This window comes from Talaromyces stipitatus, genomic scaffold, assembly GCF_000003125.1.
Source record: "Talaromyces stipitatus ATCC 10500 scf_1105507295527 genomic scaffold, whole genome shotgun sequence".
In the NCBI taxonomy this organism is placed as follows: domain Eukaryota; kingdom Fungi; phylum Ascomycota; class Eurotiomycetes; order Eurotiales; family Trichocomaceae; genus Talaromyces; species Talaromyces stipitatus.
Genome location: NW_002990114.1, coordinates 3,307,761 through 3,334,794, shown reverse-complemented (window position 1 = coordinate 3,334,794; position 27,034 = coordinate 3,307,761). Strand labels below are relative to the sequence as shown.

The window sequence follows — 27,034 nt, the reverse complement described above, 5'->3', positions numbered from 1 at the left end:
ATTAATACTACTATGTACTACGTAAATAGAATAGTCTGTATATGTAACATTCTAGCCAGATTTAGTTTAGCTTCTGTATGTAATATACCATGTCTCGTATTATTACCGATTTCTCACGACGCAAGTCTTGGTATTCCTGCCTTAACAGTCCCGAGGATAAGCAAATCACCACTTCCTCATCTTTCCTCCCACTCAATACCTACTCAACAGCTAGTCGAGGCATCAAAATGGCAGATGTAGAAGCTGGCGATGCTTCCGTGTCGGAACCCCTGGACTTGGTCCGCCTGTCGTTGGATGAGATTGTCTTTGTCAAGTTGCGAGGAGATCGCGAACTGAAAGGACGGCTTCACGTGAGTTTCTTTCCATGAGAAGTTCTTCAGTCCGACGTTTATTCATTAATTAACTGTTTCCCTTTTATGTTCTAGGCTTACGATAGTCACTGCAACCTGGTACTCGGCGATGTGGAGGAGACAATCTATGTGGTTGAGGAGGATGAGAATGAAGAAGAGACTGTCAAGGTGTGTACTTTGCTATCTGCGACAATCGCCTAAGAGTATGACGCTAATGGATTGTGCCATAATAGACGATAAGGAAACAAGAAGAGATGCTGTTTGTTCGCGGTAGGTTTGCGCATCAATTGACCGTACGACTATAGACCTAATGGATTTTTGATATAGGTGACTCAGTCGTTCTTATATCCCCTCAGGCGTCGTAACAGCTTTTCTATCCGCGCATTGAGCACAAGCCAATATGAGATATACAGCTGCTGAATGACGAAGTGGATTACCGACGGTCGCGCAATGTTGATGATGCTGATGATGACCGGAGTTCCAACCTCGAGCATCGCCGTGACTCATACAAAACTATCGATGACCGGTGACCATGCCTATGTTTTAGAAGCAATAGAACACAGTCTCACCGTTATGCTTCTATCTTTAGGGATGCGACGAATATATCACAGCCTCATGAATGGAGTGGTGTCATACATGTATGCGGTTATGTAGATAAGTGACTAGATATTGAAGATGGCGCCTCAGTTTGGAATCGTGGATGAGTCATCTCTGTGACGCAAATGGGCCATTATGCGCGAAGAATGTTCTGCCTGGAATTGTGACTCACTGTTTTCTCCAATAGTCAAGTAATATCTAACTAATTAAAGTGAAGAGCTCAAGTCTGCCTTGTGTACTGCCATTTATCAATAAAAGCGGAGCAATGCCCCGCGATCCACCTAGAGTAGTTCAACCTTCAGCACCACACCCAATCTCACTGCAACATTCATTCATTATTGCTACAGATAATTACCCAGAACGCTATCAATCGTCAAACATGAATTATTGACTTGACAGCTTTGCTTGTGCGACTTGATCATCACATCTCATAAAGAATGATATTACGAATACACTACTGAACGCGCCTACGGCGATCGAACTACTAACAGCACTCAGCACACCAGCCGTGATCTGAACCACCTGACAGGATCCGCTTGCACTATGCCTCAGATAGTTTCAAAGCAGACCCCAGAGGAGCGGCGCAGGGGTGAATTGGTGAGTTCAGTGCCGGCATAATATGCTCCTTATTGGTTCTGACTCATAATGCTCAGGCGCTCAGCGAGTTCGCCGATTACGTGGAGAAGGAGCAAAAGCGTCGCGCCGAACTTTCCTCTCTAAATACCGCGGGTGCTCCTAGCGACAGCGGGTACGGCACTACCAGCCCATCAGCGGTGACCGAGGAACATGCGGAACTCGATATTCTCGATCAGCTTGGCTTGAGCGATGTGCCGAGTCCCACGAAACTTAAGGATGTCCTTCTGGGGACGGCACCGACAGAAGACGAGAACAGCCTTCAGATTCTTGCAGGGATTATTCAAAGACGCATTGATGAAGGTCATGGAGAGACATTATTTGACCTCGGTCTCGAAGATAACGGGGACTCAATGAACCTTGAACGGGCTCAATGGGACACGGCGCTTGGACGTCTCCAAGAAGCCGCAAATACAATCCCTGCTATGTGCCGTGTACTGTTGACTTACAATGTCGGCGGTCCTGAAGAGGCTCAAACACGCATCGAGAGGATGAAGGGATGCTGCGGAAAAGTGTTGATCCGTCAGATTCCGGATCGGCCTGAGGAGGTGATTGAGACGAGGATTGCTGTTGTGGGCAATGTCGATGCTGGGAAAAGTACTCTACTTGGTGTTTTGGTGAAGGGGCATCTTGATGATGGTCGTGGTAAGGCGCGAGTCAACTTGTTCCGGCACAAGCACGAGATCGAGAGCGGTCGAACTAGTTCTGTCGGCATGGAGATCATGGGATTCGACGCGCGAGGAGAAATCATCGGAAGCGACAAGGGGCGTAAATTGTCTTGGGAAGAAATCGGCAAGAAATCAGCCAAAATTATTTCCTTCTCTGATCTTGCCGGTCACGAGCGGTACTTACGAACCACTGTCTTTGGAATGTTGAGTAGCAGCCCAAATTACTGCTTACTGATGGTCGCAGCGAATAACGGTTTGGTGGGCATGAGTAAAGAGCATTTGGGGATTGCGCTTGCACTGAATGTTCCCGTTATGGTGGTCATTACCAAGATCGATATCTGTCCACCTCAGATTCTCCAGCAAACGATAACGCAACTTACACGGATCCTTAAGTCTCCAGGTGCTAGGAAGATTCCCATCTTCATCAAGGATATGGATGAGACCGTCAACACAGCAACTCAATTCGTCAGTCAGCGCATCTGTCCCATCTTCCAGGTGTCTAATGTCACCGGTGAGGGCCTTGATTTTGTTCGAACGTTCCTTAATATACTTCCTCATTATGGCCATTACAATGCACAAGCGCCATTTGAGTTTCTCGTCAATGACCACTTTTCTGTCCCTTTCGTTGGCACAGTGGTATCTGGTGTGGTCAAGTCAGGAGTCGTGCATGCAGGCGACGCGGTGCAAATCGGACCAGACTCTCTGGGCCAATTCACTTCAACAGTCATCAAGTCTATTGAGCGTAAGCGGATACCCGTGAATGTATGCTCTGCGGGACAATCCGCCTCGTTTGCTTTGAAGCGTGTTCGGAGACGAGAAGTCCGGAAAGGTATGGTCGTAATGGCCAAGGCGGAGAATGAGCCTCCTAAAGTATATCGAGAATTTGTTGCGGAAGGTAGGTTTTATTTCTTTTATGATATACAACGTGACCATGCGAAATACTAACTTCGTACAACAGTACTCATTCTTTCTCATGCCACCACTATCCGCCCCAAGTACCAGGCCATGCTCCATGTCGGAGCAGTCAGTCAGACATGCGCAATCATCGACATTGACCGCGCCTTTATCCGAACTGGAGATCGAGCACTTGTCGCATTCCGCTTCATCCAGCGTCCAGAGTTTTTGTCCGTTGGCGATAGAGTATTGTTCCGTGAGGGCCGCACCAAGGGTCTCGGTATAGTCAAGAGTGTTGGCTACGATCCTGCCCATCCATTGAGTGCGGCTGCTTCTATATCTGATGCGGCTACTGGTACTACCGCTACTGCTCCTGCCAAGGACGCTCAAGAGAAAGGTAAAAGTGTGGCTGCTAAAAGTACATGATTCTTTTAGATCTTTACTTGCAGGAAGGGAGTTTGCTTTCGTCGTTTCTACTGTTATCCATCGGGAATGGCAGCATTGCGTGCGGATTGTGATTGATTGCATGGCATGGTATCCGTATATGAAGAGTCGTTGTGTTCATTGGAGTTGGATTTTTTTATCAATGTTTTGCTATTTGTTTTATTAGTTTATAATATTTTTTTTGGTTGTTATGAGTGCTACGTAGCCTCCAATGGGAGGATTTTCTGTGGCTGATAGGAGACTTCCGCATCGGGAAAGACCTGGTGATGACGTCATGAATTTACATGGAGGCGGCCAATGAACAACGTGACCGCCCAAGCCCTGACGTATGCTCTTTCTGTCTTTCAGATAGCTTATTACCACCTCTCTCCATGTTCTGTATTCTCTTTCACTATACATAACAACATTCAATTGACAGCTAACTATCTCTCTTCTTTGCATCTATCTTTGAGTACATACACACCATGGAAACCGTCAACAAGGTCGTCGATGCAGGCTACAAAGCCATCTGGGGCGAACAGAATACGAATGAGCAGACCACTGCGAGCAACAGTCAACCCACGACATCAACGGGGGTGACTGGTATCCAATCCGTCGACAAGGTCGTCGAGGCGGGCAAGAAAGCAATCTGGGGTGAGAGCACAACAGACAGTCAGCAACAAACATCGACATCACACGGTGAAGAACCTGTGGCCGGTAAGAGGGGTCTGGGCACTGCGACGGATCCGTACGATGCTGGGAATCGAGATGGTATGTTTCTTCCACTTTTGCCGTGAATAGTCACTTACAGTCTATAGAACAATATGACGCTCCCCCCGTCGAAGCTGGTGGTCTACCGACTTCCATTCCAACCAGTGAGCAGCGCAATATCGAGACAACAGATACCAGCTTGAACACCCCCAACATGGGAAGTAGCTCTGGTACTGCAGTTGCTGGTACAGAAGCTGCTAAAGACTTGAAGCCGAGCGCAACTGGACTGAGACCCGATCCTGCTCAGCCTGGAAATGCAGCTGATTTCACCTCAAGGGCTGTCCCGGATGGTGGACCAGGTCAGACATTGAAGCATACTAGTAAGCCGTTTGAGGAGGAGAGTCAGAAACTTGCCAAAGATCTACAGAGTATGGTTGAGTCACTCCCATAGCAGATATTGGACGCATGTTGACATAGTCTGGAAGATATCAATGTGAATGACGACAAGCCCAAAGTCCACACAGTAACAGGAGGAGTTGCTGTAAGCAGGCCAAATCAGGCCGTACACCCCAAAGAAGATAAAGAAGACAGTCATTCTTCATCCTCAGATTTCTCATCTGGTGTTGTCGATAATCGCGGACAGGACAAGACACAAGGACAGGGACAGAGTCCGAAGAGCAAGACTAGTAAACTGGAGAAGGTGAAGAGCAAGCTTCACCTCGGCAATCATTCGCCAAAGGCATCGAAATAAGTTACGATGAGATGATTTGTTGATACGAATTGATATGATGTGATTGATGTCTCATGTTTCAGGATCGGGTCAGCCCAATAGCGGTTTCCTCACGAAGTCAATTTTGTATGTATGTATGGTTCTGAGCTTATCGGCGTTTTCTTCCCTGTATTTACCATTATTATGACAATGAAAATCAAGTTGATATCCTCTTTTGGCGCTCATGACCAAAGTCATCTGATGTAGTCATACTGTTGGTTATGGAATATCACCTTACATCGTTCTAGTCATGTCTGATGTTGTCAGGGCTTTGACGATGGAGTGAAGTCTATTAATTACATGGATGTATGTCTACTCTACCTCACTTTATGTATGTGAAACTTCAAAACAGAAGTGATGAGATGACATCCATGACATTCATAGAAACTCATGTATGTGCAGCCTTCTCTCATCCTCGTCTAATATTGGTTGGAGAAATTAGCGCAAGTACTCAGGTAGAATCAATTGCAATCACTTATGGATCTACATGATTCAGTATACACCCCGATATCAGTATATCGCTCCTATTTTTATCCCTTAGGACCCATGAACGCAGTCCGTGCCATACCTCGCGACATCAAAGTAAAAATGATGACTGCAGAATATCTCTCACATGCGCAAGCATATATTCCCTAGCTTGTTTCATCTTGCGCGAGAGGAGAGGGTACCTGCATGAACGAAGGAGAATCCGAGCCGGGGAAGTTTGTCGCATTACGTACGATGCTGAGAGGAGCTGGTGGGGGGAAGGGTGATTCTTTACTGACCGAGGTTCGCTCATGCATGGTTCATCATGAAATAATATACCTAGATCCCTGGGTATAGATGCTCGGCGAATTTCTCGTTGGGTGTGATTGATACAAGGTGACCATGTGGATTTCATGGCTTGACATGAAGTCAGAGTGTGTGTGTTGGACAAGAACAGAGCCCCTGACTTGTGTGTCACACAGGCATGCAAATCAGTTCAAATACTAATGAGGCTTCTGGGAAATATATGGTTTCGTCTTGGGGTACCATCCCAAGGTTCAGAACAAGTACTATGAGGGCATGCAGTAGTACGTACCAATCACAAAAACGATATATGCAAGAGATAATCCTAAAACGACCTGCATGTAACTAACTATAACACAAGAGAGCTGCGAAACCCCCTGAATCGATAAACCCCGACGTCTGTTTCAGGGAAAAATAGCACCAACCTTTTAGATTAACACACATCCAATACAAATTGGAGGAAAGAAACCACAAAGACCCTGTAGAAAATCTTCAAGTCCCTGCATTCGGTGCACGTAACATGACATAGCGTATCACAAGGATGACCCTCCATGAGTGCAGGCTGACGTTTAGGGAGGACGGTGTCTAGGCAAGCCCCCTGCATAGGTGGCTTATCAGTGATGATCATGGGACTAGACTGGGAATATAGATTATCTTTATGAGGCAATATTTTTGTGCAACTTACATCGCGGGCTTGTGGTTTAGTGGTATAATACTCCCTTAGCATGGGAGTGGTCCGGGGTTCGATTCCCCGCAAGTCCAATCTTTTTGCTCTTCTACTCCTACTCTCCGCAAGTCTTCATCTAACTAGAGGTGGGGTGATTGTAGAATCTTTTTTTCCCCTTCTCTTTGTACCGAGTATCACATGCGACAGGCCCTAAGCTGTGGAAGCTGCCAAGGATACACTCGCCAGTTAAGTTTATATGTAGAAGACTCCCTCACTTGGCTGTTCAGTTTCCAGAACACTTCGAGTCAGTTATGACCTGTCTTACTCTATCTAGGATTACAGCTGTGTTGTGCTGACCGTGATCGAAGGACATACATACACCAGTCGTACATATATGACGGGATTATCATGAGCGCATTCTTTTAATCTTCAAATCAGAGCTGTCCATCTGGATGCTTCCGTAGTGATGCTAAGAAGAAGAAAAAAAGACAAACACTAACACAATAACTTTGCTGATCAAGACGATATTGTCCAGCACAAACGCGAACCGAGAAAAAAAAAAGCAATCCTTAAACTAGATTAAGTAGTGATAGGAGCAAAAAGATTGGACTTGCGGGGAATCGAACCCCGGACCACTCCCATGCTAAGGGAGTATTATACCACTAAACCACAAGCCCGCGATGTATGTGTGACCAAATTTTGACATCATATGATTTGTTGAATTTGCTGCTAATCGTAGCCCTAATTCAATGGAATTGTTTGATTTCATGAGGTACGAATACGTCCAAGAGTGCCTATCATCGCTACTGAAATTCGAAATAATTAGAATGAATTCTCATGCGATTCTTTAGAATATTGATTACTAGCATAAGAGTTGTCCCAGGCATGGATATCTCGCGCCTTTCACACCACAATCCCGGCTCGATATATATTGACAACTATAACATCAATAGTACAGCAGGTAATGCCAGGGTCCAAGGTCTGAGATCGTTGGGGCCGTAATTTTATGTAAAACCGCTGGCGGATTTGCTATATTGGGATACTTACCAAAGCCAGAAGCGACGGAAAAAAGAAACCATAAGCTGAAAAGAGAAAGACCGAAATAAAGGCGCAGAGCAGAGACTCTAGCCTCTGGATGGGAAACATCCGATCACGTTGTATACCTTTTACGTACTGATGAATGCTTCCCGACTATTACAACAACAGCACTGACTGATGCTTAGCCTTCAGAGTAAAATGATCATGCAAGCCGGAGAAGAACTGGAGTCTAGTAGACATATGCCTGAATAAGCCTTGTCGATAATTGTGCAGTATCTAACCAACCGAAATCTGCTAACCACTCAGCAATAGACAGCTGTACCACGTAAATAATGTGCCTAGTCCAGATTTATCTTTATAGCATAGAATGTCAATTAAAGTCTAAAAATAAACCATCAGATCTTCGCGCATAAACAGTTTCAGGCGTTCACACACTGGTAACCTAACCGACTTACTCAGTACAAGTAGCAACCACGCTCAAACCTGAATCATTACAGAGTAGAGACAAACGCCAACATGCAATCCGAACAAGCTCGAGTCTCTTTTGGTTTAGATCGATGCAATCGGCCAAATCCGAATCTCAGATTGAGTGTTACCTCGACAGACATGTTGGCCCTCAGGAACCCTGATTGTGTTGGTTGAAAGCACCTGCTCGCATAGTACGAAATAATAGGACAAACACATGGGCTACAAGGATTATTATTAAATTCTAATCCCAATGAGGAACAGTAATTTGTAACTACTAACTACGCAGTAATGCTCAGTACCTCTAAAGCGACAATCTATCTCCCCCGGTCCTGAATAATCAAATCATTTTAGAGATGAACGGGGTACAGATTCTCTCCTCTTTCTTAACGTTTCTGAAGCCGTAATTCGCCGTTGCTACTTGGTCCCATAAAGACCTCGGGAGTCTTAGAAAGAGAGGTAAACTTGAAGACCCTTCAGTGATTCGAGTCCCTGCTGGTTGGAGATTAATTGCTTAGATGTGTCCAGACAGCACTAAGTGTAGACATATGAATAAAAATCCCCCGGCAGTCGCCACACGAAAACTCTGATAAACGACCTATTCATGATCGAATTGATCGAGACGAGACTGGGGTACCATCTGCTCCTCATTAATTAGTAGCCGACTTTGGCTTCAAATCCGATCCTTCGGCCCACGTAATGCCCATCTATTCCGGCATTCCCTGGCAAGACCCCCCTCAGTAGCATTTTAACTCTTGATCCTTCAAGCATGCTTCACCTAGTGGCTTTTCCGTGAAGTCTTAACGTGCGCCATATGATTAATTCTTATGGAGCAAGGATTCGGGTCCGCTTCAATGTTAATTAGATTTAAGTCAGGTTGAGTCAAGTAAACACCACGAAAAAACTTAACTTACGAATTCGGATATGGGTGAAGTAGCCCTAATGCCGGCCGATATGAATACGTACCTGATCACAAACTTGTAATTTTCCGTGAATGCGATGAAATTAGACAATGTTAGTAATATTCCTAGCCATTTGATGTCGGTGACTGTTAGTCCTCCGAGCTGAATTTCTAGAACTTTTCCACGTCGATCAGCACTGCAAGAATCTTTTAGATATCCACTGTTTACCAACGATTGTATGCGAACCCTGTGCGCACCGTCCTTCCTGTCATTGGTTATTCTGAACCTGATCGGCAAGGACGTATGCCGAACATGCGAGACTGAGATCGTGATCTCTTTATTCATTATCTCTGTTGTGGGCACCGTGGGTATCAACATTCAAAGGTCCCGTAACACCCGCCGGTACATCTTAAATCGGCAGTCAATATCTTCACTCTGGCTCAAATACTACCTCATACGTACTCTCAAAACTTAGGACGAGAGTCGTCACCGGGCGATTGGTCGCAATGCCGACGCAGGTACGGAACGAACTGCAGACTGCAACGCTGCTTGCCAAACCACCAACGTACGCATGTAGTAACTTGGAGATACACCACCTAGGTACTCATATTAAAAACTTGCTCGTTGACTAAGGTGCCGGGTGCTCCGGCTATTTAAATCTCCGTACTTGCAGCGTGACCGGATTACTTATCGCAAACGTGGTGCTCGGCTTCCCCAGACTTATGCAGGCATGTAGTATGCTACTTCGTAGAGTAGTACGTAGCCAAGTTACTATCTAGGTAGCAGGTACGTAGTATCATCGCAGAAGATGAGATAGGACGGATGGCGGATGATTGTTTGTCCGTCCGTGCCGACCCCAGTTTCGACGACATCCTCAAAGACTTCACCAACTCCCTGTCTACAAGATACCTATCAAAATGGTCTCGTCTCTCTTCAACCGCACAGATCTTCCGGTCAATCAGGTGGATGCTTTTAGCAAATGCTTGCTTATCAGCTTGGAGCAGAAGGGAAAAATCTCCCGTCCTTTTTGGCGTGCAGCATGGGCTTGCTTTTCAGCCCCCTCGCCGTTTCGGGGCCAATGTGAATAAAGCATTTAGCACCGTTTAGCACAGTATTATCTCCCGATGTGGCCAATCCATGACTGGCTGAAGTTGATGGATAACTTCGTATGGACTAACCTTGAAATCGAGGTGCTAGTATTGAGTCTAATAATCCAACTCAACAGGTCTAGTACGTGGCTACGCACTATGCTCATGGTAGCATCGGTGATTGAGCGGCAGAAGTTTTCCACTCTATCTAATCAAGTTAGTGGTATTGACGTACCATCGTGACTTTTCTTTTCGCCAGGCCCCCAAAAAACCCGCTCCCTTGTCTGGTCAATTAACTTGTCAGTGGTTACTAACAGACTAACAACTCGACGATTAGTAGATTAGTAGATTAGTAGATCAGCTCACCCACCGGGCAATCAGCTTCAATCAAATTCAAGCTAAATATGTGCTCCAGTAATGCAGATCTTAGAGCAAGCCACAAATCCTTCGTGCAAGCACTTATGTACAGAATACAAGACACTTACTCCGTAACAGGCACTCTTCACCTGGCAAGATTGAAACTACGCTGAATAACCCTGCACTTCTGGAGCATTCTCTCTGACTAGGGTCCTTACTTTCTTTTCTGTTACCGCTTGTGCCCTAGGATCACCTGTCGTTTTGGTTCGCCCCATTGGATACGCCATGTCGGGTATTATATGAATATCTAGGTACCACGTACTACGCCTATCTGGGAAATCGTCTCAATGACCCTGCTCACCTATTTTTAAAAGAACATGAAACGCTCAGAAACTGCAAATGGGTTCTGGTGGCTTGATGTAACTCGATACGACACCAACATCTGGTTAAGCCTTGAAGACTCCCAAGCAGGTCTACTACTACGCTCAAGCCAGGTCCTTTCTCTGATTCGGGGCTTCGACTTCATTGGCCCTGTACCTTTGAGCGGGGTTTTATGGGGCTGGAATCGTATTCGTCGAGGCTGGCATATGTTCATAATACGGTTACCGTATAAACCCATCAAACTCCGTAGGATTGATTATGCGGAATAGTTCATAAGTTCACTACACCCCAACTGTACCGCGCCTCTTGTCTCTCCATCTTGGACAAGTATACTTGCATACCATATCTGCATATTCTACATAGCGGGTATACACAATGGTGAAAGCATCATCAGGTAACAAGGCGGGCCCGCGGACTGATCCAGAAGCCATTGAGCGCAGGCGGATGCAGAATCGTCTAGCACAACGCAAAAGACGTGAGTATTCGCAGATAGAGTAAATATAGTGACCGTCATTCTGACTCCTGGCAGGATTGAAACGCGCTCAGATGGCAAGAGAAGAAAAAGAGAGACAACAGCGTCTCCAAGCAGCCCAAGCAGCATCCCAGCTTACTTTTATCAACGACGGTTATCGTCTTTCTCTCAATCAACCGCCGGTCTGTCATGCTGGGCAGCAAAAGATTCTCCCACCAGTCGTGAATAATTACTTTGATTATACACCGCTACAGTTCGAAGATGTCTTCTCGTCTTCTCCATACTTTCCACGTACACCTATACCACCATTTGAGACCGACCCAACCTTCCTTGTCAATGGATACCCCTCACCATCATCATCACACGCACCATCAACGCCGACATTAAGTCTATATACACCCAGCCTTATCGACGAAGACTTGTCCAACAATATAAACAGCAGCAGCAACAGCAACATAGATCTTGACCCTAGCTTATATCTGAGCTCACAGGCTGGAGTTGTATCTCCGAGTGCGAAGACGCAGCACCCCTGGGATGCATTTGGTCTCATGCCATTACAGCCAGTATCATCACCGGTCTTGCAGGGAGACAGGAATCGATCGACTTCCCTTCCTACCCCGTTTACTACACCTCCAAGATCGGTTCCATCTTTATCAACGCCACGAGTACCTCCGACACCAAACATTATGCAATATCCCCCCAGCAGCCACACCAAAAATATGAATATGAGGACCAATGGTCTCAACTTATTCAACACGAGTATCGACACCAGTCCTCACGCCGGTTCTAGTTCTATCAATATGAAGAGCAATCTCACCACCACACCCAACAAGACAGGCCTCCACATCTGCGCCGAACAAGGCAACACGCACGCCGCCAATCTGCTGTTAGGATACGGCGCAGATATAGATGCAATCGATGAGTACGGCCGTACACCACTACACTACGCCGTAACAAATAGACACACGCACATCGTGAAACTGCTAGTTGAACGAGGCGCAACCACCACCATCGCAGATATCAACGGCGTAAATCCAATGCATATCGCCGCTGATTCCGGCGAGAAAGAGATGACGCAGATGATGCATATGATGATTATGATGACTCCGCCTGTGGTTGTTCCAGGAGCACATAATATCAATCTGCATTCTGGACCAGTTGTTTTGAAGTAGGCGACAGTCCAGTCAGTTATGGATTGGATCAGTTCATTCGTTCATCCGATTTTTGTACAGTCATCTATGAGAAGAGATTGGCGGTGATTATTTAGACATTGGGATATGGATGTTATTGGAAATACCTTGCATGGTTAAGGGTTGCATCTCGGACACTCGTTTACTTTCTTATTACTACCTTCGCTTGTATATATGATATTGAATATAACCATCTTACTCACCCCATTAAAAACAGAGACAATGAAGATGCACTCTAACTCTATTTGTTCAACCAGTTGATACCGTAATCAAAACAAAAATATGCAGTAGAAGAATCATTTCTTCCCCTTTCCTTTCTTCTTTTTCCCACCACCACCTCCACCTCCTGACGAGGGAGCAGCAACAGCAGGAGCAGCCTGAATCTGAACCGGCACCTCACTACTCTCTCCCTCCGTCGCCGCGGCCGCAGTAGTAGCAACAGGCTCCTCCGTAGCAGAAGTAATCTTCACCCCAGCACCCAATTTCCCCAATCCAGAAATCAATCTCCCAACTTCCGCGGCTTTATTCGTCTTATATTTCAAGCATATCCCCGTTACAGGATTATATGTTTTGAGTGTAAGGGTTGCGCATGTCGTCGTCGTAGACTTTGGTATGATTGATTCTTCGGTATTGGGTGTAGTTTTTGAGGATTGTCGTTTTGAGATTTTGTGAGTGTTATTTTTATTCGATGGGTTGGGATAGGAGTATTTGGTTGTTATTCTTGTCTAGATTTTGCTTGCAAGTTAGTCCCACATAACCTTACGTCTTCTGAGGGTGTTAATGGGAAAGCCAACGTACATCGTCGGGATATGCTTCTAATAAGAGCGAGGATTGCTCCAGAAATGCGTTTGGTGTGGGTAAGTATGGCATTTTGAGGATATTGTGCTTTTGTTCGCAATGATTGAATCCAGTCCTCACCACTAAGGAGGTCTCGTGCACTTGACTTCGAAAGCGCGAATGAATGTGCGCTGCTCCGTTTGGTTGATGCCTTATGTCTCCAATGGTGCTTAGCGAAATTCCAGTCTGACAGATAATATCGGGAGTAAATTTCCGACTGAAAATATGGAGTCCTCTCAGTAGAAAAGTTGTGTATGCGTGTTGTGATAAATTGATTCGAGGATCGTGACATAAAGACAGATGCTGGAAAATGGAATGTGCGGGGAGAAATACTGCAGCTACTGAACGGACCAATCAGATTGTGCACCGTGCTCTGGTAGTCACCTTCACTATGTAGTTATCAAGTCACTTTAGATTGAAAAAGGATAGATTCAGATGTATCTCTGAAAAAGTTTAGGAGTGTATTTCTAGTTCATCAATTACATAACGTACATATATGCATCTTCCTATACGACCCACGCCTGTGTTCTATAGGTCAGATGAGGCAAGTATTTACACAGAATCAAAATCTCCAGAAGAGAAATATAGACAGCATATGTCCAATATCTACCCAAGAGCAGTATTGCACCTGACGCAAACCAGCTTTTGCATACCGCTCTTGGTCTTTGTCGCACGGAAATTCGTCCCACGACATCGCGAACACCGCAACACTTCACTTTCGTCCGCTTCATGACTGGGTGTCACATCGTTAGAACCGTCGTAAGAAGAACCCATGTCACTGCTCAAAGCGCTTATTGCACTGGATTTTCGACGCATTGCTTCCGTATCGTCGGTACGAGTCCCATAGGTTGGACTCAAGAGTCCTTGGGCTCTAATGCTACGCACGAATTCGGCGCTCCGTCTCCAAAAGGCGTTGCTCTGACTGTTTTCGTTGAATTGAGGTATTTCAGGCAACTCCGGTGTTGCTCCATTGCCCGCACCTTCTTTTTCATCCACTTCTGACTCTTCTGACGCATAGCTAGATCCGGATCCAGTTTCCGAAGCCGAGTTGGTATTCTCCTCCTCGTTATTCACTGTTTCAACGCCCCTGTGTCTATCGACTGCCACGGATTCTTCGTGGTCAACTACTGAATGCGTCAGGGGAGTCGCATAGCCTGACTCCGTCTTCGCATCAGGGCTATTGACAGGACTGGAATACCGCGAACGACGTCCCAACCCAGACTTGCGCGGAGATGGAGTACGAATTCTACTGCCATTCGAGTCAATACTAGCGAGTTCAGTACCAGTCACGGAACTTCTCCATGCCAATATTCGCTCAGATGGAGTCTTGGATTCACGCCCAATAGACGACGCAATACTATGACGGGCTGAGTTCGATCTTCCGAGAAGCTTCTTCGAAAAAGACATCGTGTCCCAATCACTTGGTCGTTTGTTGTGAGCACAGTCTTGCCGATATACTTTTATCCGGCCCCAGCAATCTGCAGCCAAGATGATATTACCATCTGGATGGGTGGATCGAGCAAGATATGCTGGAGAACTGTTCACCTTTGCTGTTGTCGGTGTGGCATCTTCATCTTTCCCACGTTTCGGTTGACCCAATTGATCATCTGCTTGTTTAGATGATAGATTCGAGTCCATCTTACCGACCAGGGTTATCGGCGGTGGATTGCACAGATCGTATAAGGGATCGCCTGAAAACCCCAATAACTGTTTCGTAGCAATTGGCGCCATGATTGCACATGTAACAATATCAGTTCGCATATCCAATTCCTCGAGTGCACGCTTTTCCGAGTCCTTTTCGGTAGATGTCGTTGGCCAGATATAAGTATGTCCGTCTTCGCTGCCGCATATGATGTACTTGCCATCCTCACTGAATGATGCTCGAATCTGACTCGTGGAATTCTCGTTTCCCCGATATTTTGCTTCTAGACTACGGTCCTTGAAATTGTACAGTCGTATTCGGGAATCGTTGCTAGTGACGAGCAACTTGATATCTCCATTTGGATCGTTGGGAGGGTACACAATCGTATCGATGCCAGTTATTTTACTGCCCTTCGCATTCCGCCCTCGAGCCGAGCGCACATGCACTTGCGCATTAGGTTTTAGTCCATCTGTCTCATAGACAATGCATAACCCATTAAGACAGCCCGCAATCGAGTACTTCCCGTCTGGTGTGAATGCAACCGACGTGATCATATCCCGGACCGTCGCCCAGAATGCTACGCTCTTATCTGGAATACTCCAAAGTCGCAGCTTCGAATCCAGTGAGCCAGCAAGGAAGAAACGGTCATCGCGCGGGTGAAACTGAATCGAAGTGACAAAGTCACTGTGCTTAAAACAACATAGACATTCCGCTCGGCTCACATGCCACAGCCGAACAGTGCGATCCATGGATGACGAAAGGAGGAAATTGTTCTAGTTTACTTGTTAAGCTCGCTCACATCAACAAGATCTTTCTTTTTTTTTAAAACCGCCCTACCTTGCTCCAGCTAAGATCCAATACACTGCCCGTATGCCCAGTGTACTCACGGATTGGTTTGGTTTTGAAAACCGGCGCAGTTAAGCGCATACCATCGTTGCCTTTGATTTCATCTTCTTCCTGTTCATGAGCCTCGCGGTCCTCCACGTTGGTGATGACAGCCCATACACGAACAACCTTGTCTTGACCGGCTGCGGCCAGGTACCTGCCGTCCTTGGAAAATACCATGGCCCATATAGCCTTGTTCTTTGGATTTCCCGTCTTTTTCTCATCCTGAGTCGACTCGTCGGGCTCGCCATCGAGCTCTTGGGCTAGGAATACGCGATCGAATGATTTCTGTCTTTTGTAGTGCCTTACTTTGATGTACTTCGGAGGAGGTGGAAATCGTGGGATAAAGCCCACTGGGTGCGCAAATATATCATTCCTGCCGTTAACATCGTCTGCCTGGGAAACCGAGGCATTGGAATCGTTCGTTTCTGCGGGGATTTGATTTTTCTTTGTGCCTATAATGCGACTGAGGAAAGATACCCCTTTTCTGCATCGCACAAAACACCATTAGTTATCGCCTTCCAGAGACCAAATAATCCTATCTCACTTTTTCTCCTTTCTAGGACCTAGTGGAAATGTTTCGCTGCGGTGACCAACTTGATCCGTTGGGCTAGGCTTGTTTCCGTCTCCGCCCGATTCCTGACCGTATGGTGTCTGCGATTTCAGTTTGTAAGGAATGGATTTCTCCGTCTGCGTCCGTTTTAGGATATGCTGGGGATAGTGTAAGTACAAGACTGTGCGTGAACTTTGTATTGTCAAATCCTTTCGTTCGGGAATGTTGCGTACCTGCGAGAGGGGATCAATTGCGGCATTTTCCGAAGAATCGAGAAGTTCTCCGGCCACTGTCCGAGATCTGGTTTGTAATGATGGCGCATTCGACGGCGCGTTGTCAGCGCGGTTTTCTGTGTTTTTGCTACCCTGATCATTGTCATGCAGCCTATCGGCGCTTCCTGAGTTTTCAGTCCCTAGAATCGAGTCGCAACAGTCAGTAATAGCCCAAGATAACAAGAATCCAAGTATGCGCATGCATGCGGTTATGACAAAGATAAGCCAGCCGGGTCATCCGGCCGCGCGACGATTTCGACAGCGACGACATACCGTTACGCGCACTTCGCCGTCCTCCTCCAAATGCTCTTTCCGATAATCTCGGTGATGATATTTGACTGTTGCTGCTGTTGTTTCGAACAGCCTTCCTCCTAGGATCAATTTCGTTGGTGCTGGTCGAAGCCGCGGTCATGATGAGCGACTCGGAAATGGTGACGGCCGGTGTACATAGCAATTGACGGGTGATTAATGATGAAATAAGTACAATAAAAATACATAAGATGATTTAAGCAGATACAAGAAGAAAAAAAGGAGGGACGAGAAGAAGAAAAAGGAGAGGGAAAAAGAGTCTGTCACAGGACTGAGCGGGCAAAAAAGGAAGATACGGTTGTATGAAAGGAAAGTGACATCAACGGCCAGCCTGGATCTAGCTTACTTAGTCCGTTATATCCGTCTACTCCTTAATAATTTCTTAAAAGCGTGTACATTAGCGAGCTATCAAACTTGATTTACAGTTTGTCTTTCTTCGAGTACTACTGTGTACTACTAAGATTCCAAGCAGTCTGCAGGCGCTACACTGGACGCCTGAACGAGCCATAAGAACTGTCGAAATTCCTCGCAGGCCTGCACTCAGTACCTCGCAATATGTTCTGCATAGATAAGGGCCAAGGGCTGGTGGGCACATTCGAGTCGGTCACTGACCTATTAAGAGCATCGAAACATGATAAACAAGCTTTGCCCAAGAGTGTGCTGTGTTACTAATCCTAGGAGTGGTCAGTAATCAGGAGCCCCGCGATGGTGAAGGTATCCTCTCGATCATCCTCGCTACAAACAGTATCAATGAGCGGATAATGTGACTTATGTGTTTATTCTACTGTACCTTTTATGCTAAACAAACCGTACGCTATGGCTATTGAAGCCGCGATGGAACTTCACCATCGAATTGATACATGGTAGACATTCCTAGACAGGTCAGCCTGATTTGGTAACACGCTACGAACCGGAGTTGATAGTACTTTTTCATTAGGAGCCGCAAGATCATATGGAACGAATGAAACAAGTTCAAGTGCAATATCTGAATAGCTAAATACTTCCTCTATAGCCAATTAATATGGCCAGGTGTTTATAGGAGACAATATCCGGATCTCATGATATGCCCTCCATATGCGTTGCGTGATTGGACAATGTAGAGACATCCTGACTAATCCATATCGAGCGATCGCCTCGATCCACCGCGGAGGTAAGACAGACAATAAATACTTTATTTCCATGACACCTACATAACAACTACGTATACAGAGTAGACATCCAAGCACAAGGAGAATGCCTCAAAATCGCAAACAGCGTCGAGCTGCCGCCGCCGCCGCCGCGGCAGCGGCAGACGACAACAACTTCGATTCATCCTCAATTCCTCTTTCACGTCCACCCGAATTTTCCGACAGCAACACCAAGAGCACACGACAAGCAAAAACTCTCCTCGAAATAGCGGCCGAACGACAACAAGAACTAAAGCAACGTCTCGGCAATAACAATAAAGGAAAGAATAGCAGAAACACCGCAAAGATAAACGGGCAATTCATCGACCTCGACGCAACAGAGACACAATTTCTCGAAATCTCCTCCTCCGGCCAAATCTCAAACCTCAATCCAGACGAGCTGCAAACAAAACCATCCCAATTGAACAAGCAGATCAGAGAAGAAGAGGAAGAGGAGGAGGAGGAGGGAATACCGCCTTTAATGAACACACTACTCACCTCCATCCCACTAACAGCCGTACACTTCACACTCGCCTTCCTCGCAGCGCACCAATACATCCAAGAAATAATATGGAAAGACATAATCCAAGAATCCATCTTCATTGCTTTTCCCGTCTTGACGTTCTGCATTCATCTCGCGCACGGACATATAATCTCCTTCTCGTCGCCAAAACGAAAACCGAAACCGAAAAAGCCGAAAATTCCATCGCCATCAGATGCGCTGATTGGCGACTTCTTCACTCCCAGAACGCTATTCTTCTTTCTCCCCCTCGCCGTCGTGCTGGGTGGATACCTAATCCATACCACGAATCAGTCGGGATACTATGCTGTTATGAAACGGGCGCCGAGTATAGGTACAATGTGGGTTTGGTGTGTGTTGGAGATATCGTCGCCTTTGGCGGCGTTGGTGGCTTTATTGGTTCCTTTGGCATGGGGGACGGGTGTTATGGGGTATAATATTTATTGAATTTAGAAAGTTTCTCTTCTTCCGAGGAGTAAAAAAAAAGGTATTATTGATATCGCGATAATAGGGGTATCTGTTCGCGTACTCATGGCCGAATTGTAGGGCCGTTTGTAGGATTTAAAAAAAGAAAAAAACAAAAAGAACAAAACGGAATCGACACCAAACAGCCTCCCATACCACCCGTAAATCATATCGCCTTAAAAGACTTCTCGCAGATAACGACAATGGAGAAGTTAAAAAAAATGGATGAATGATGAATGTAATAACAAAACCCGGGGTATCTTGGTACCGTGTTTCCCTAATCTTTTGTTTCTGAATTCAAGTCATAAAAGTCATTAAGGTCGAGGGAAATATCATCAAACTCAAGCAGTTTGGCTTGCTTCGATGTTTCCCGCTTCGACGGCGTCTGGCGTCTCTGCCTCGGCGTGGCTGCGAGGTGCTGCTACTTCAGGCTCGGCAATTAAATCGTCTGCGGTCAATCGAGACATCTCACGCGATAGTCCAGAGACAGACGAACGGTCAGACCGATCTAGTCGTTCAAGATCTTCATAATCAGGTAGTTCGGGTAGTGGGGAGCCGATATAGTCTTCCATTTCACAGCTGCCGTTAACGGTAGAGTATCCGGGAGGACTGGCAGGAACGTCGTTGTAGACGGGAGGCATTTCCTCGTCCCAGCTGATTCCCAGACCGCTGCGGTCAGTAACCAGCAAATTGAATTGCATGCGTAGGACGCGAGCAGCGCCGGTAGGAGTAATAAGCTTGGGGTTTCTGTTCGGGCAAAACTCTTCGGCGACAATGAGTTCAATGACGAGGTTGTGCTTGACTTCCATGTGGCCCTTGACGTCGAGATCGCAGACGGGCTTGCTTCCGGGCTTGATGTTGGCCAAGAATTCCATGTTGATCTCACCACCGGCAGTGTCGAAATCTGTCTTCCAGCCAGTCTTTTCCTCGTTGTGACCGATGATCCGAGTCTCCTGATGCAGAACGCCTTTTCCTTCACCGCCAATCTTATGAGCATGTTTTGCGCAAGAACTGGAAACCACCTTCTGATGTTCTTCAATACGCCACATCATCTTTCGGAGTCTCCACCGGGTCTGAGTTTCTTCTCCTTTCTCCACGACACCGCTGAGGCTCATCTGGACGGGGAATGCACCGATTGGGTGCACGACAGAAGGCAAGATAACTCGACCGGTCAGATTGGTGGGAGGAAAGATACGAACAGAGGCGCGGTCGTTTCCGGGTAAAATGGCACGGTGAACGGTGAGGGGAACCTTCTTGACAATCTCGGCTCCGGTGGTGGTAACGGCACGAGCAGTGATCCAGTATTCGATGACGCCGAGGTTTCCTTGAGCGCTGGCAGGTAGGTCGCCTGGGAACAAGTAGCTGAAGGGGAAGTCATGGTCTCCCTTTTTCAACGTCACGGGTTCCGTCAAAAAGTCCCACTTCTTCAGTATTTCTGTACGAGAAGCGCAGCCGGGGCAATCCCTGGAGATGGGTTTCTTGGTTGTGAAGGTCTTTGTAAGATCGACTTTGAACGCTTTCAATGTTGCAGACCCCATTTGCTCAGAGACCGTGACACGCATACGTCCGGAAAATAAAGCCCCAGTCGAGTTGGCCGGGGTGCCGTAGAAGACAAGTGGCGGAGATTCGATCACCACGTCGAGTTTTGGGCCGGCAGCAGCACGTGGAAGTTCCTTGGTACCCTTGCCGCGCTCCTTTGAACGCGATGATCTTCCCAGGCTTATGCGCTTTTCTTTGTGAGGATGAATAATGTGTTCCATGGCGGCTGAAATGCGGTTCTCGATGGTGTTGATGTCATGACCTTCGGGGAAAGTCCAGGAATTTCTCTTTGAGGACGTGTTGGAAGAGGATTGTTCGTCATTCACGGACGTAGTCGATGAAGAGCGCGAGGCTGAAGTGATGGCATGTGGTGAGGACGAGCGGACCAGGCTCGACAGTAGACGGCCGGGCATGTCTGCGACTCTTCTTCCTTCTTTCTATATGACGATGATGTAGTGATAAATCTTGGATGGTTGAATTGCAGCTAGTCTAGAAGTGATTGATTGCAGCAGTCCCTCGGATGCTGGGTGATGTATTGAGGTAGTTCAGAGGAGAGTCTGACTGAGAGGAGAGAGAAAAGTTACAAAGGTAAAGTAGAGGGAAAACAGGAAGGAGGCAGCCCTTTGTAGTCGTCCAACAGAGAGAAAAAACCTTGACAACCACTCCCGATCCACATGATCCATCTAACGCAAAAAAAAAAGGCAATACGTGTTTCAATTCAATGTTTTGAAAATTTTCTTTGGTTCCCCCCTCTCTTACTTTCAGACCTTGACTCGGCCCGTGGAAAAGAGTACCTTGGTTCCAGTACCTTCTCAAATTTTTGTATACAAGACGAGTCTCGCCGGTGGGGAAGCAAAGAGAAAAAAAGACTGAGTGGGCCGAACTTAGTAAACTTACGGGTAATTACAATACGAGCTAATTATATAGCCAATCAGACAACAGACTGGAGAGCTTATTAATTAAGCGCCCTTTGAGAACAGGTGAGTCACATCAACATCGATTGATAATCTTGATTATTGATGGCGATGGTGATGGTGGTGAATCGAGACAGTGGACAAATACGAACAAGGAATTGACCATAAGACGCGAGAGCACGCAGTTAGGAGCTGATGAAGCGTCTGATTCATAATGAAGTGCTCATCTACTACGGAGTAGTAGTACTAGTAATACTAGTACTAGTAGCACGGAGTCGGAATAAGGTCGATGGATCATCTACTCCGTACGGAGTGAGGACCTTGTCGTCGTCAATTCATCGTACGATGGTACCATTATTGACAGTAATATGTACTATGTACTATGTACTATGTAATAATCTATGGTAATTTTGCTAAATTCTGGCTAGATGACTGACTAAGGATGACGCCAAACGAAAAATTTTCCCAGCAGGTGACGTGATTTCGATCCATCGTCGATCCTAGTACCGGATACTCGTACTAGCCGTAATTTTTCTCGTCCCTGCTTCCTGATACGGCTAGCCCGCACATCATTCTGCCTGTTTGAGTGTAATGACCCTGTATGCTTTTTCGTTTCTTTTCCTTCTTTTCCTTCTTTTCTGCTGTACCCCGCATCATGTGCCTCGAGCTAAGCGGTGAACTGCAAGCCTCCTTGTCATACTTCTCGACTCTCTCTTCTATCACGTTGCTAGATTGGCAGAATCGAGCATTGTGAGATTTGATGACAGACCGAAAAAAAAAAAAAAAAAAAAAAAAATAAGATCTCAACTTTTATATACTAAAATAGTAAACAAATATCCCAAACGGTCTAGAATCCGCTCAGTCGAACAGCGTGCTGCAGACATTGGACAATAGGGACTCGCTATTACATAACAGTATGCAAGTTCGAGACGAAGCTAAGTCCAGATGTCAAAATAAAGCACAGACTACCTGCAAAAGGCAGGGCGATGCGGCAGCCACTCAATCACGCGGGTATCGGCACCCAAAACTTTGTCGGCGGCTTAGCCCTAAGCCTCTGTACTATGTAAGAGACTCGGGGGACCGAATGGCAAATGGCAATGCTAAGTCAAGTACATGTGATGGATGATTAGTTTTCCTCGGAAATACTTCGCATTCCACTAAGATCAGTCAGTAAGTAACCTTACAAAATTGTTTACATGTATTATATTGACAGCTACTTGTGGTGGAGTAGTTGCAGTACGTAAGAAGGGGGAGAGTGCCACTCGGGCTGGACCTTACTATTCAAGAAGGAGTAACGCTCCGTCGAGTTGACTCCTTTCATTGTCAATGTCAGGGGGTAAAGGGGCGACCACAAGAAGCAACTGCTTGCGATGTGCTCTACAGTCTCAGAATGACTGGCTTTCTGGTGAGGTACGTATTATAATTATTCTTCTTCTTCGTCTGACCGTGTCCGCCTTTTCTAGAGCAGTTCTACTTCTTCTTGGCAGGGGCCCAACTCGTGTTTATTCACCGACGAACTAAGCTTAGATCTCGTATAAAAGTTAAATCTGTGAAGAACACTATCTCGTATCTCCTGCAGACGTTGATCAATCTGTTCCCATCTCATAGTCCTCTTGGAATCGTGTTCTGCATCACTGCCCCCCCTCCCCCAAATGAGGTGTGTCGTGTCCCGTATAACTTTGGCGAGATCAATTTCGATGCGGTAGTAAGCCTGTATGAGAGTTTGCTGAAACTCTTTTGGTGTTTATGGATATGCTGGAAGCATCGTCCTTGTCATCCCTGGAGTTGCTCGTCAAGAGAAGAGCCTCTCGTGGACGTAGTCATTTTCTGCTCTTTGCCGGCCTCGTTGTCCACATACGCGTTCTTGAATGGCTTCCATCCTTGTGCGGTCAATTTGTCTTCAAACACGTAGGTCGCGTGCATGGTTCGTACCATTCCAAGCCACTCTGAAAACCAGAAGACTCTTTCAATCAATTCAATCGAGACCCTAAATGGAGTATTTGGATATACCATCCATCTTCTTCTTTCCTCATTCACTTGCGAAGGATCTTCCGAGTTGACTTTCATCGTGGTGGACTTGAGGTGTTTCGTGCTCGTTTGTGATTTGCAGGTCGGGTCTCTCCATTAAAACCGGCGATAGAATCGACTGCATTGGTGAAAGCCCTATTGCTAGATCCGATACAATCCAGGTCTGTGGAAAGAAAACCACTTGGATTCACATCTCAATAGATAGTTACCTCCCTGGCTCTTCAAAGACCCGCGCCGGTAGGACTTTCATACCGGCCGGTGTGACTGTAGGCCCTTGTATGGCTACTTGTATGGCTAAAGACATTCAGGGAGACGTTAATGATGATCCACTGGTCAGAATCATATGGACATGTAGCAGATAATCACGGCTTTGTGATGCAGTGGAAAGATGAAGCTCTGGCAGAGCAGACGGTTGAAGAGGATTTTCTTAAGTATCTCTTACCCTAACAAGCTATCTTACTATAGTACTTTCTTGATCTAGATGTCTCCAATTGATCTATCAATACATGTTTACCTCCGATCATACGATACTGTAGGTACTCGGCGACTTCCGATACCGCCCCATAGCAATAAATGGGTGGGTTTCCTGGCGGAGAATTTCTTCGAAATCCACCGACCCCCCATCTAGAACACTCCTGAATCCGACTTGTATTCGCAGTACTGTACGTACCACGACAGTACACACTGAGAGAGGGTTACTCAAAGTTTGCTGACAGAACACCTCAGCTCATGGAAGTGTTGCAAGTAAATAGTTAAGCCACTTAGTAGGCTCGAAGCATGAAGAAATGCGATATATGTGGGGAAGCGGGGCGGCACCAACCCGACTTTGGCAAGTGCTTGCGATAGGGCTGTCTATCATAAGTTCAGTCCTGTCTTGCCTAATACTACTGGTGCACAGGCTGTTCAATGTCGCAGAATAGGGAGCCGAGTCCTCATTCAAGTGCCGACTTCCTAATATCTCTACTGCGAAAGGGCGGCCCCGGGGGATTTGACTTACGTATCTTGTATGGATTGAACCTCTGTGGCCTGATGGTCGAGCAACCCAGGAGTCGGTGGATGGACGATTATCATTGGGTATCCTAACATTCATACTATGACCATTAGCAGTATTCTATATACACGGTGCTTTGTCTTGGGAACGATAGTATCGCAAACTCCTAGACATCTAAACCAGCCGCATCAGCGGCTTCATCTTCCCTTCGCAACTGCTCTTCTAAAGCCTTGCGTTCTTTCTCTCTCTGGGCCGTTTTCAGTCTCATTAGTGTAACCTCCTCCAAACTCGGTGTAGTCAATGTCGGATTCTTGGTGGTCGAGCTGTCAGACGGTGTTGTGTGGGTAGGGCGCGCTGAGAAAGAAGCAAATGACGGTTTCCCGCCTGTCTTCATTGACGGTGTAGCTGGGCCGTTCTTTAGACTGGCAAAGTCAAGTGCTGGCTTGTTCTTGGTGCTGCCACCAGCAGAAGCAGGAATCGATGGCGTTGATGTAGAGGACGATGTAGATCTCGGCGACGCTATTGGCGTGGTCGCTGGTGAGCGGCTATCCGGTCTCGACTTAAGATCAGGTCCAGTACCTGAAGCCCATACTACAGAGTCAAGAATGGCCCAGTCGCCTTCAGCTCCAGACTTTATCTTTTTTGCGCTATCGAGAATAGCCGAGTGAGCACTGACTATCGATGTGAAAACCACCACCCCAGTCGCCACAGTTTTCTTTTCCTTCTTCTCGCCTACTCGTTGTCGTTTGTCCTTGAGTAGAAATGTATTCTCCACCTTCCCAAACGTCGCAAAGAGCTCTTTTAACCTGTCCTTATCAAACGCTTCACCCGGCCCTTCTCGAATCCAGTGCACTTTCACAGCCCTCTCGAGTTCCGGGACATTCGTACCACCTTCTTTAGATCTATCTACTCGCGCACTGCTTCGATCCCGTTCTTCACGTTCTTGTTCTGCTGCCAAACGCTCCTGCCTCTCCTGCCTCTCTTCCTCTTCCGTCTCCCTCATCAACTTCTCCTCAGCCTCTCGCCGTCTGCGCTGCGAATTTTCCGCAATCCGTTGAATCTCCCTCTCCAGCCTCTCTTCCGCCTCGTTATCCGCTGCAGAAGACATCATCCACGTCCTCTTCAACCCTCGCTGCGCCGCTGCAGCCCCCGCATCACCTGCCCGTTCCCTAGCCTCCAAATCTTCTTTCATCTTCCTCTTCGCCGCATCCATCATCTCCACCTCCCTCCTTTTCCGCTCCCTTGCCTCACGCGCATTGTCGTAGAGCTGCCGCACAGCCTCGTCGGAGAGTACATCGTATGCGATTTGGAGTAAATGGAACTTGTCGATATCTGCTTGTGTTGGGTTTGCGACTTTATCGGGATGGTATTTTAAGGCTGCTCGTCGATATGCGCGTCGAATCTCGTTATCTGCTGCAGCGGGGGATATTTCTAGCAGTGCGTAAAAGTCTTGTGATGATGCCGCATGGGCTTTGAGGTCGTCTGTTGGCGCCATGTTGTGGCTCCTGGTGCTGGTGAAGGCTTTGGAGACAGGGTGGCTATTTTGTCATGGAGTCTTTCGCCTTTCTCCTTTCTTCTTTGGTGATTCGAAGCCTTTTCACACCTACTTTATAAGATGCTCGCCTTGAGTAAATTCTGCGCGAGTCCTAATATTCCAAGGGATCTCCAAAGAATCACTCCAATAATTAGTGAAGTCTCTCGTAAGCTACAGGTAGAGCTAGTTACAGTCGAAAAAACAAATACAATACGCAGTCACGTGACCATGGTCCATATTAGTCATCCATATCGGTGATGTCAGTTTCTTCCTCCGAATCACCTCAAACTTCTGGTATCTCTTGACATACTGTCTACGTCGCATCATCCAGTACTTCTAAAAGCATCAATTTGGCCACCGGAGCTACCGAGAAGTATGCATCCGGCCTCTATGAATGAAGATACGATTTGAATTGGCGATTCCTCGGTCCGAACCTCTTTGACAGGTTGGAATCAAACAAAAAGAAAGATATGTACAGACGTAGCAAGCCTATTCGATGAAAGAGTGTATATCTGCTGCGGTGACCATGACAGCACATGGCCGTGCCTTGTCCTCAATATCGGCGAGATGAGTTGGTTATGTGGATGTTTCGTTTCCTCTCCTTTTTTGGAGATCGCATGAACTGCTCGCATTTTTTGCCTACCTAGGCAATTGAGCAACATCTACCTCGAACTCATTGCAGGCCCGGGGTTGAGCAGACACCGTGTGTCTTTCTTGTCATGAGATCCTCTCTACCACTTATCTCCTCTCTCACATTGCACAAGACTCAAACAAAAGGAATCCCAGAGTCACGAATCACCATACAGAGTTCAGTCGACCCTTCTATCGTATGTAGGGCAAGGAAGGATGTCTGCTTCCAGAGAGGATAAAGAATACCTACCTAAATAGTCGATATGTCCCCAAAGGTGAATCGGTCTTTTAGGCTTATACCGAAAAATCCGAGATAAACACATAATTGAGAGTTTAGTTAGGTAAGAACATGACATTTTCTTTGCTCTTCCAGTAC

General features: G+C 46.6%; 9 protein-coding genes and 2 non-coding genes across 11 annotated transcripts, besides 4 other annotated features; 6 read left to right on the top strand and 5 right to left on the bottom strand.

Annotated features, from left to right (window-relative positions):
* Positions 1-227: 227 nt before the first annotated feature.
* Positions 228-715, top strand: TSTA_092560 (U6 small nuclear ribonucleoprotein (Lsm3), putative; the record flags this gene model as incomplete). Its single annotated transcript, XM_002478929.1, has 4 exons — positions 228-350; positions 426-518; positions 584-620; positions 678-715. 4 exons carry the CDS (start codon positions 228-230, stop codon positions 713-715), a joined length of 291 nt encoding a protein of 96 aa, XP_002478974.1.
* Positions 716-1,490: 775 nt separating this feature from the next.
* Positions 1,491-3,568, top strand: TSTA_092550 (GTP binding protein (GTPBP1), putative; the record flags this gene model as incomplete). The annotated part of the gene is made up of 3 exons (XM_002478928.1): positions 1,491-1,544; positions 1,601-3,143; positions 3,207-3,568. 3 exons carry the CDS (start codon positions 1,491-1,493, stop codon positions 3,566-3,568), a joined length of 1,959 nt encoding a protein of 652 aa, XP_002478973.1.
* A 482-nt stretch (positions 3,569-4,050) lies between these two features.
* On the top strand, positions 4,051-5,027 carry TSTA_092540 (solid-state culture expressed protein (Aos23), putative; the record flags this gene model as incomplete). Its single annotated transcript, XM_002478927.1, has 3 exons — positions 4,051-4,336; positions 4,384-4,704; positions 4,762-5,027. The coding sequence occupies 3 exons, from the start codon at positions 4,051-4,053 to the stop codon at positions 5,025-5,027; spliced, it is 873 nt and encodes a 290-aa protein (XP_002478972.1).
* A 1,476-nt stretch (positions 5,028-6,503) lies between these two features.
* TSTA_092530 lies at positions 6,504-6,575 on the top strand. The gene has a single exon. It is a non-coding gene; the product is annotated as a tRNA-Ala (tRNA).
* A 510-nt stretch (positions 6,576-7,085) lies between these two features.
* TSTA_092520 lies at positions 7,086-7,157 on the bottom strand. The gene has a single exon. It is a non-coding gene; the product is annotated as a tRNA-Ala (tRNA).
* Positions 7,158-11,086: 3,929 nt separating this feature from the next.
* TSTA_092510 (ankyrin repeat domain protein, putative) lies at positions 11,087-12,355 on the top strand (the record flags this gene model as incomplete). The annotated part of the gene is made up of 2 exons (XM_002478926.1): positions 11,087-11,186; positions 11,241-12,355. 2 exons carry the CDS (start codon positions 11,087-11,089, stop codon positions 12,353-12,355), a joined length of 1,215 nt encoding a protein of 404 aa, XP_002478971.1.
* Positions 12,356-12,669: 314 nt separating this feature from the next.
* Positions 12,670-13,243, bottom strand: TSTA_092500 (uncharacterized protein; the record flags this gene model as incomplete). Its single annotated transcript, XM_002478925.1, has 2 exons — positions 12,670-13,098; positions 13,172-13,243. The coding sequence occupies 2 exons, from the start codon at positions 13,241-13,243 to the stop codon at positions 12,670-12,672; spliced, it is 501 nt and encodes a 166-aa protein (XP_002478970.1).
* Positions 13,244-13,816: 573 nt separating this feature from the next.
* TSTA_092490 (WD repeat protein) lies at positions 13,817-16,974 on the bottom strand (the record flags this gene model as incomplete). Its single annotated transcript, XM_002478924.1, has 4 exons — positions 13,817-15,625; positions 15,690-16,224; positions 16,285-16,702; positions 16,836-16,974. The coding sequence occupies 4 exons, from the start codon at positions 16,972-16,974 to the stop codon at positions 13,817-13,819; spliced, it is 2,901 nt and encodes a 966-aa protein (XP_002478969.1).
* Positions 16,975-17,079: 105 nt separating this feature from the next.
* Positions 17,080-17,130: a sequence feature (UNKNOWN FEATURE KEY polypyrimidine).
* Positions 17,131-18,104: 974 nt separating this feature from the next.
* TSTA_092480 (uncharacterized protein) lies at positions 18,105-19,036 on the top strand (the record flags this gene model as incomplete). Its single annotated transcript, XM_002478923.1, has 2 exons — positions 18,105-18,988; positions 19,015-19,036. 2 exons carry the CDS (start codon positions 18,105-18,107, stop codon positions 19,034-19,036), a joined length of 906 nt encoding a protein of 301 aa, XP_002478968.1.
* Positions 18,477-18,504: a microsatellite.
* A 327-nt stretch (positions 19,037-19,363) lies between the features above and the next one.
* TSTA_092470 (arrestin (or S-antigen) domain protein) lies at positions 19,364-20,974 on the bottom strand (the record flags this gene model as incomplete). Its single annotated transcript, XM_002478922.1, has 1 exon — positions 19,364-20,974. One exon carries the CDS (start codon positions 20,972-20,974, stop codon positions 19,364-19,366), a length of 1,611 nt encoding a protein of 536 aa, XP_002478967.1.
* A 737-nt stretch (positions 20,975-21,711) lies between these two features.
* Positions 21,712-21,745: a microsatellite.
* Positions 21,746-22,246: 501 nt separating this feature from the next.
* Positions 22,247-22,271: a microsatellite.
* Positions 22,272-24,660: 2,389 nt separating this feature from the next.
* Positions 24,661-25,989, bottom strand: TSTA_092460 (cell cycle control protein (Cwf23), putative; the record flags this gene model as incomplete). Its single annotated transcript, XM_002478921.1, has 1 exon — positions 24,661-25,989. One exon carries the CDS (start codon positions 25,987-25,989, stop codon positions 24,661-24,663), a length of 1,329 nt encoding a protein of 442 aa, XP_002478966.1.
* Positions 25,990-27,034: the final 1,045 nt, after the last annotated feature.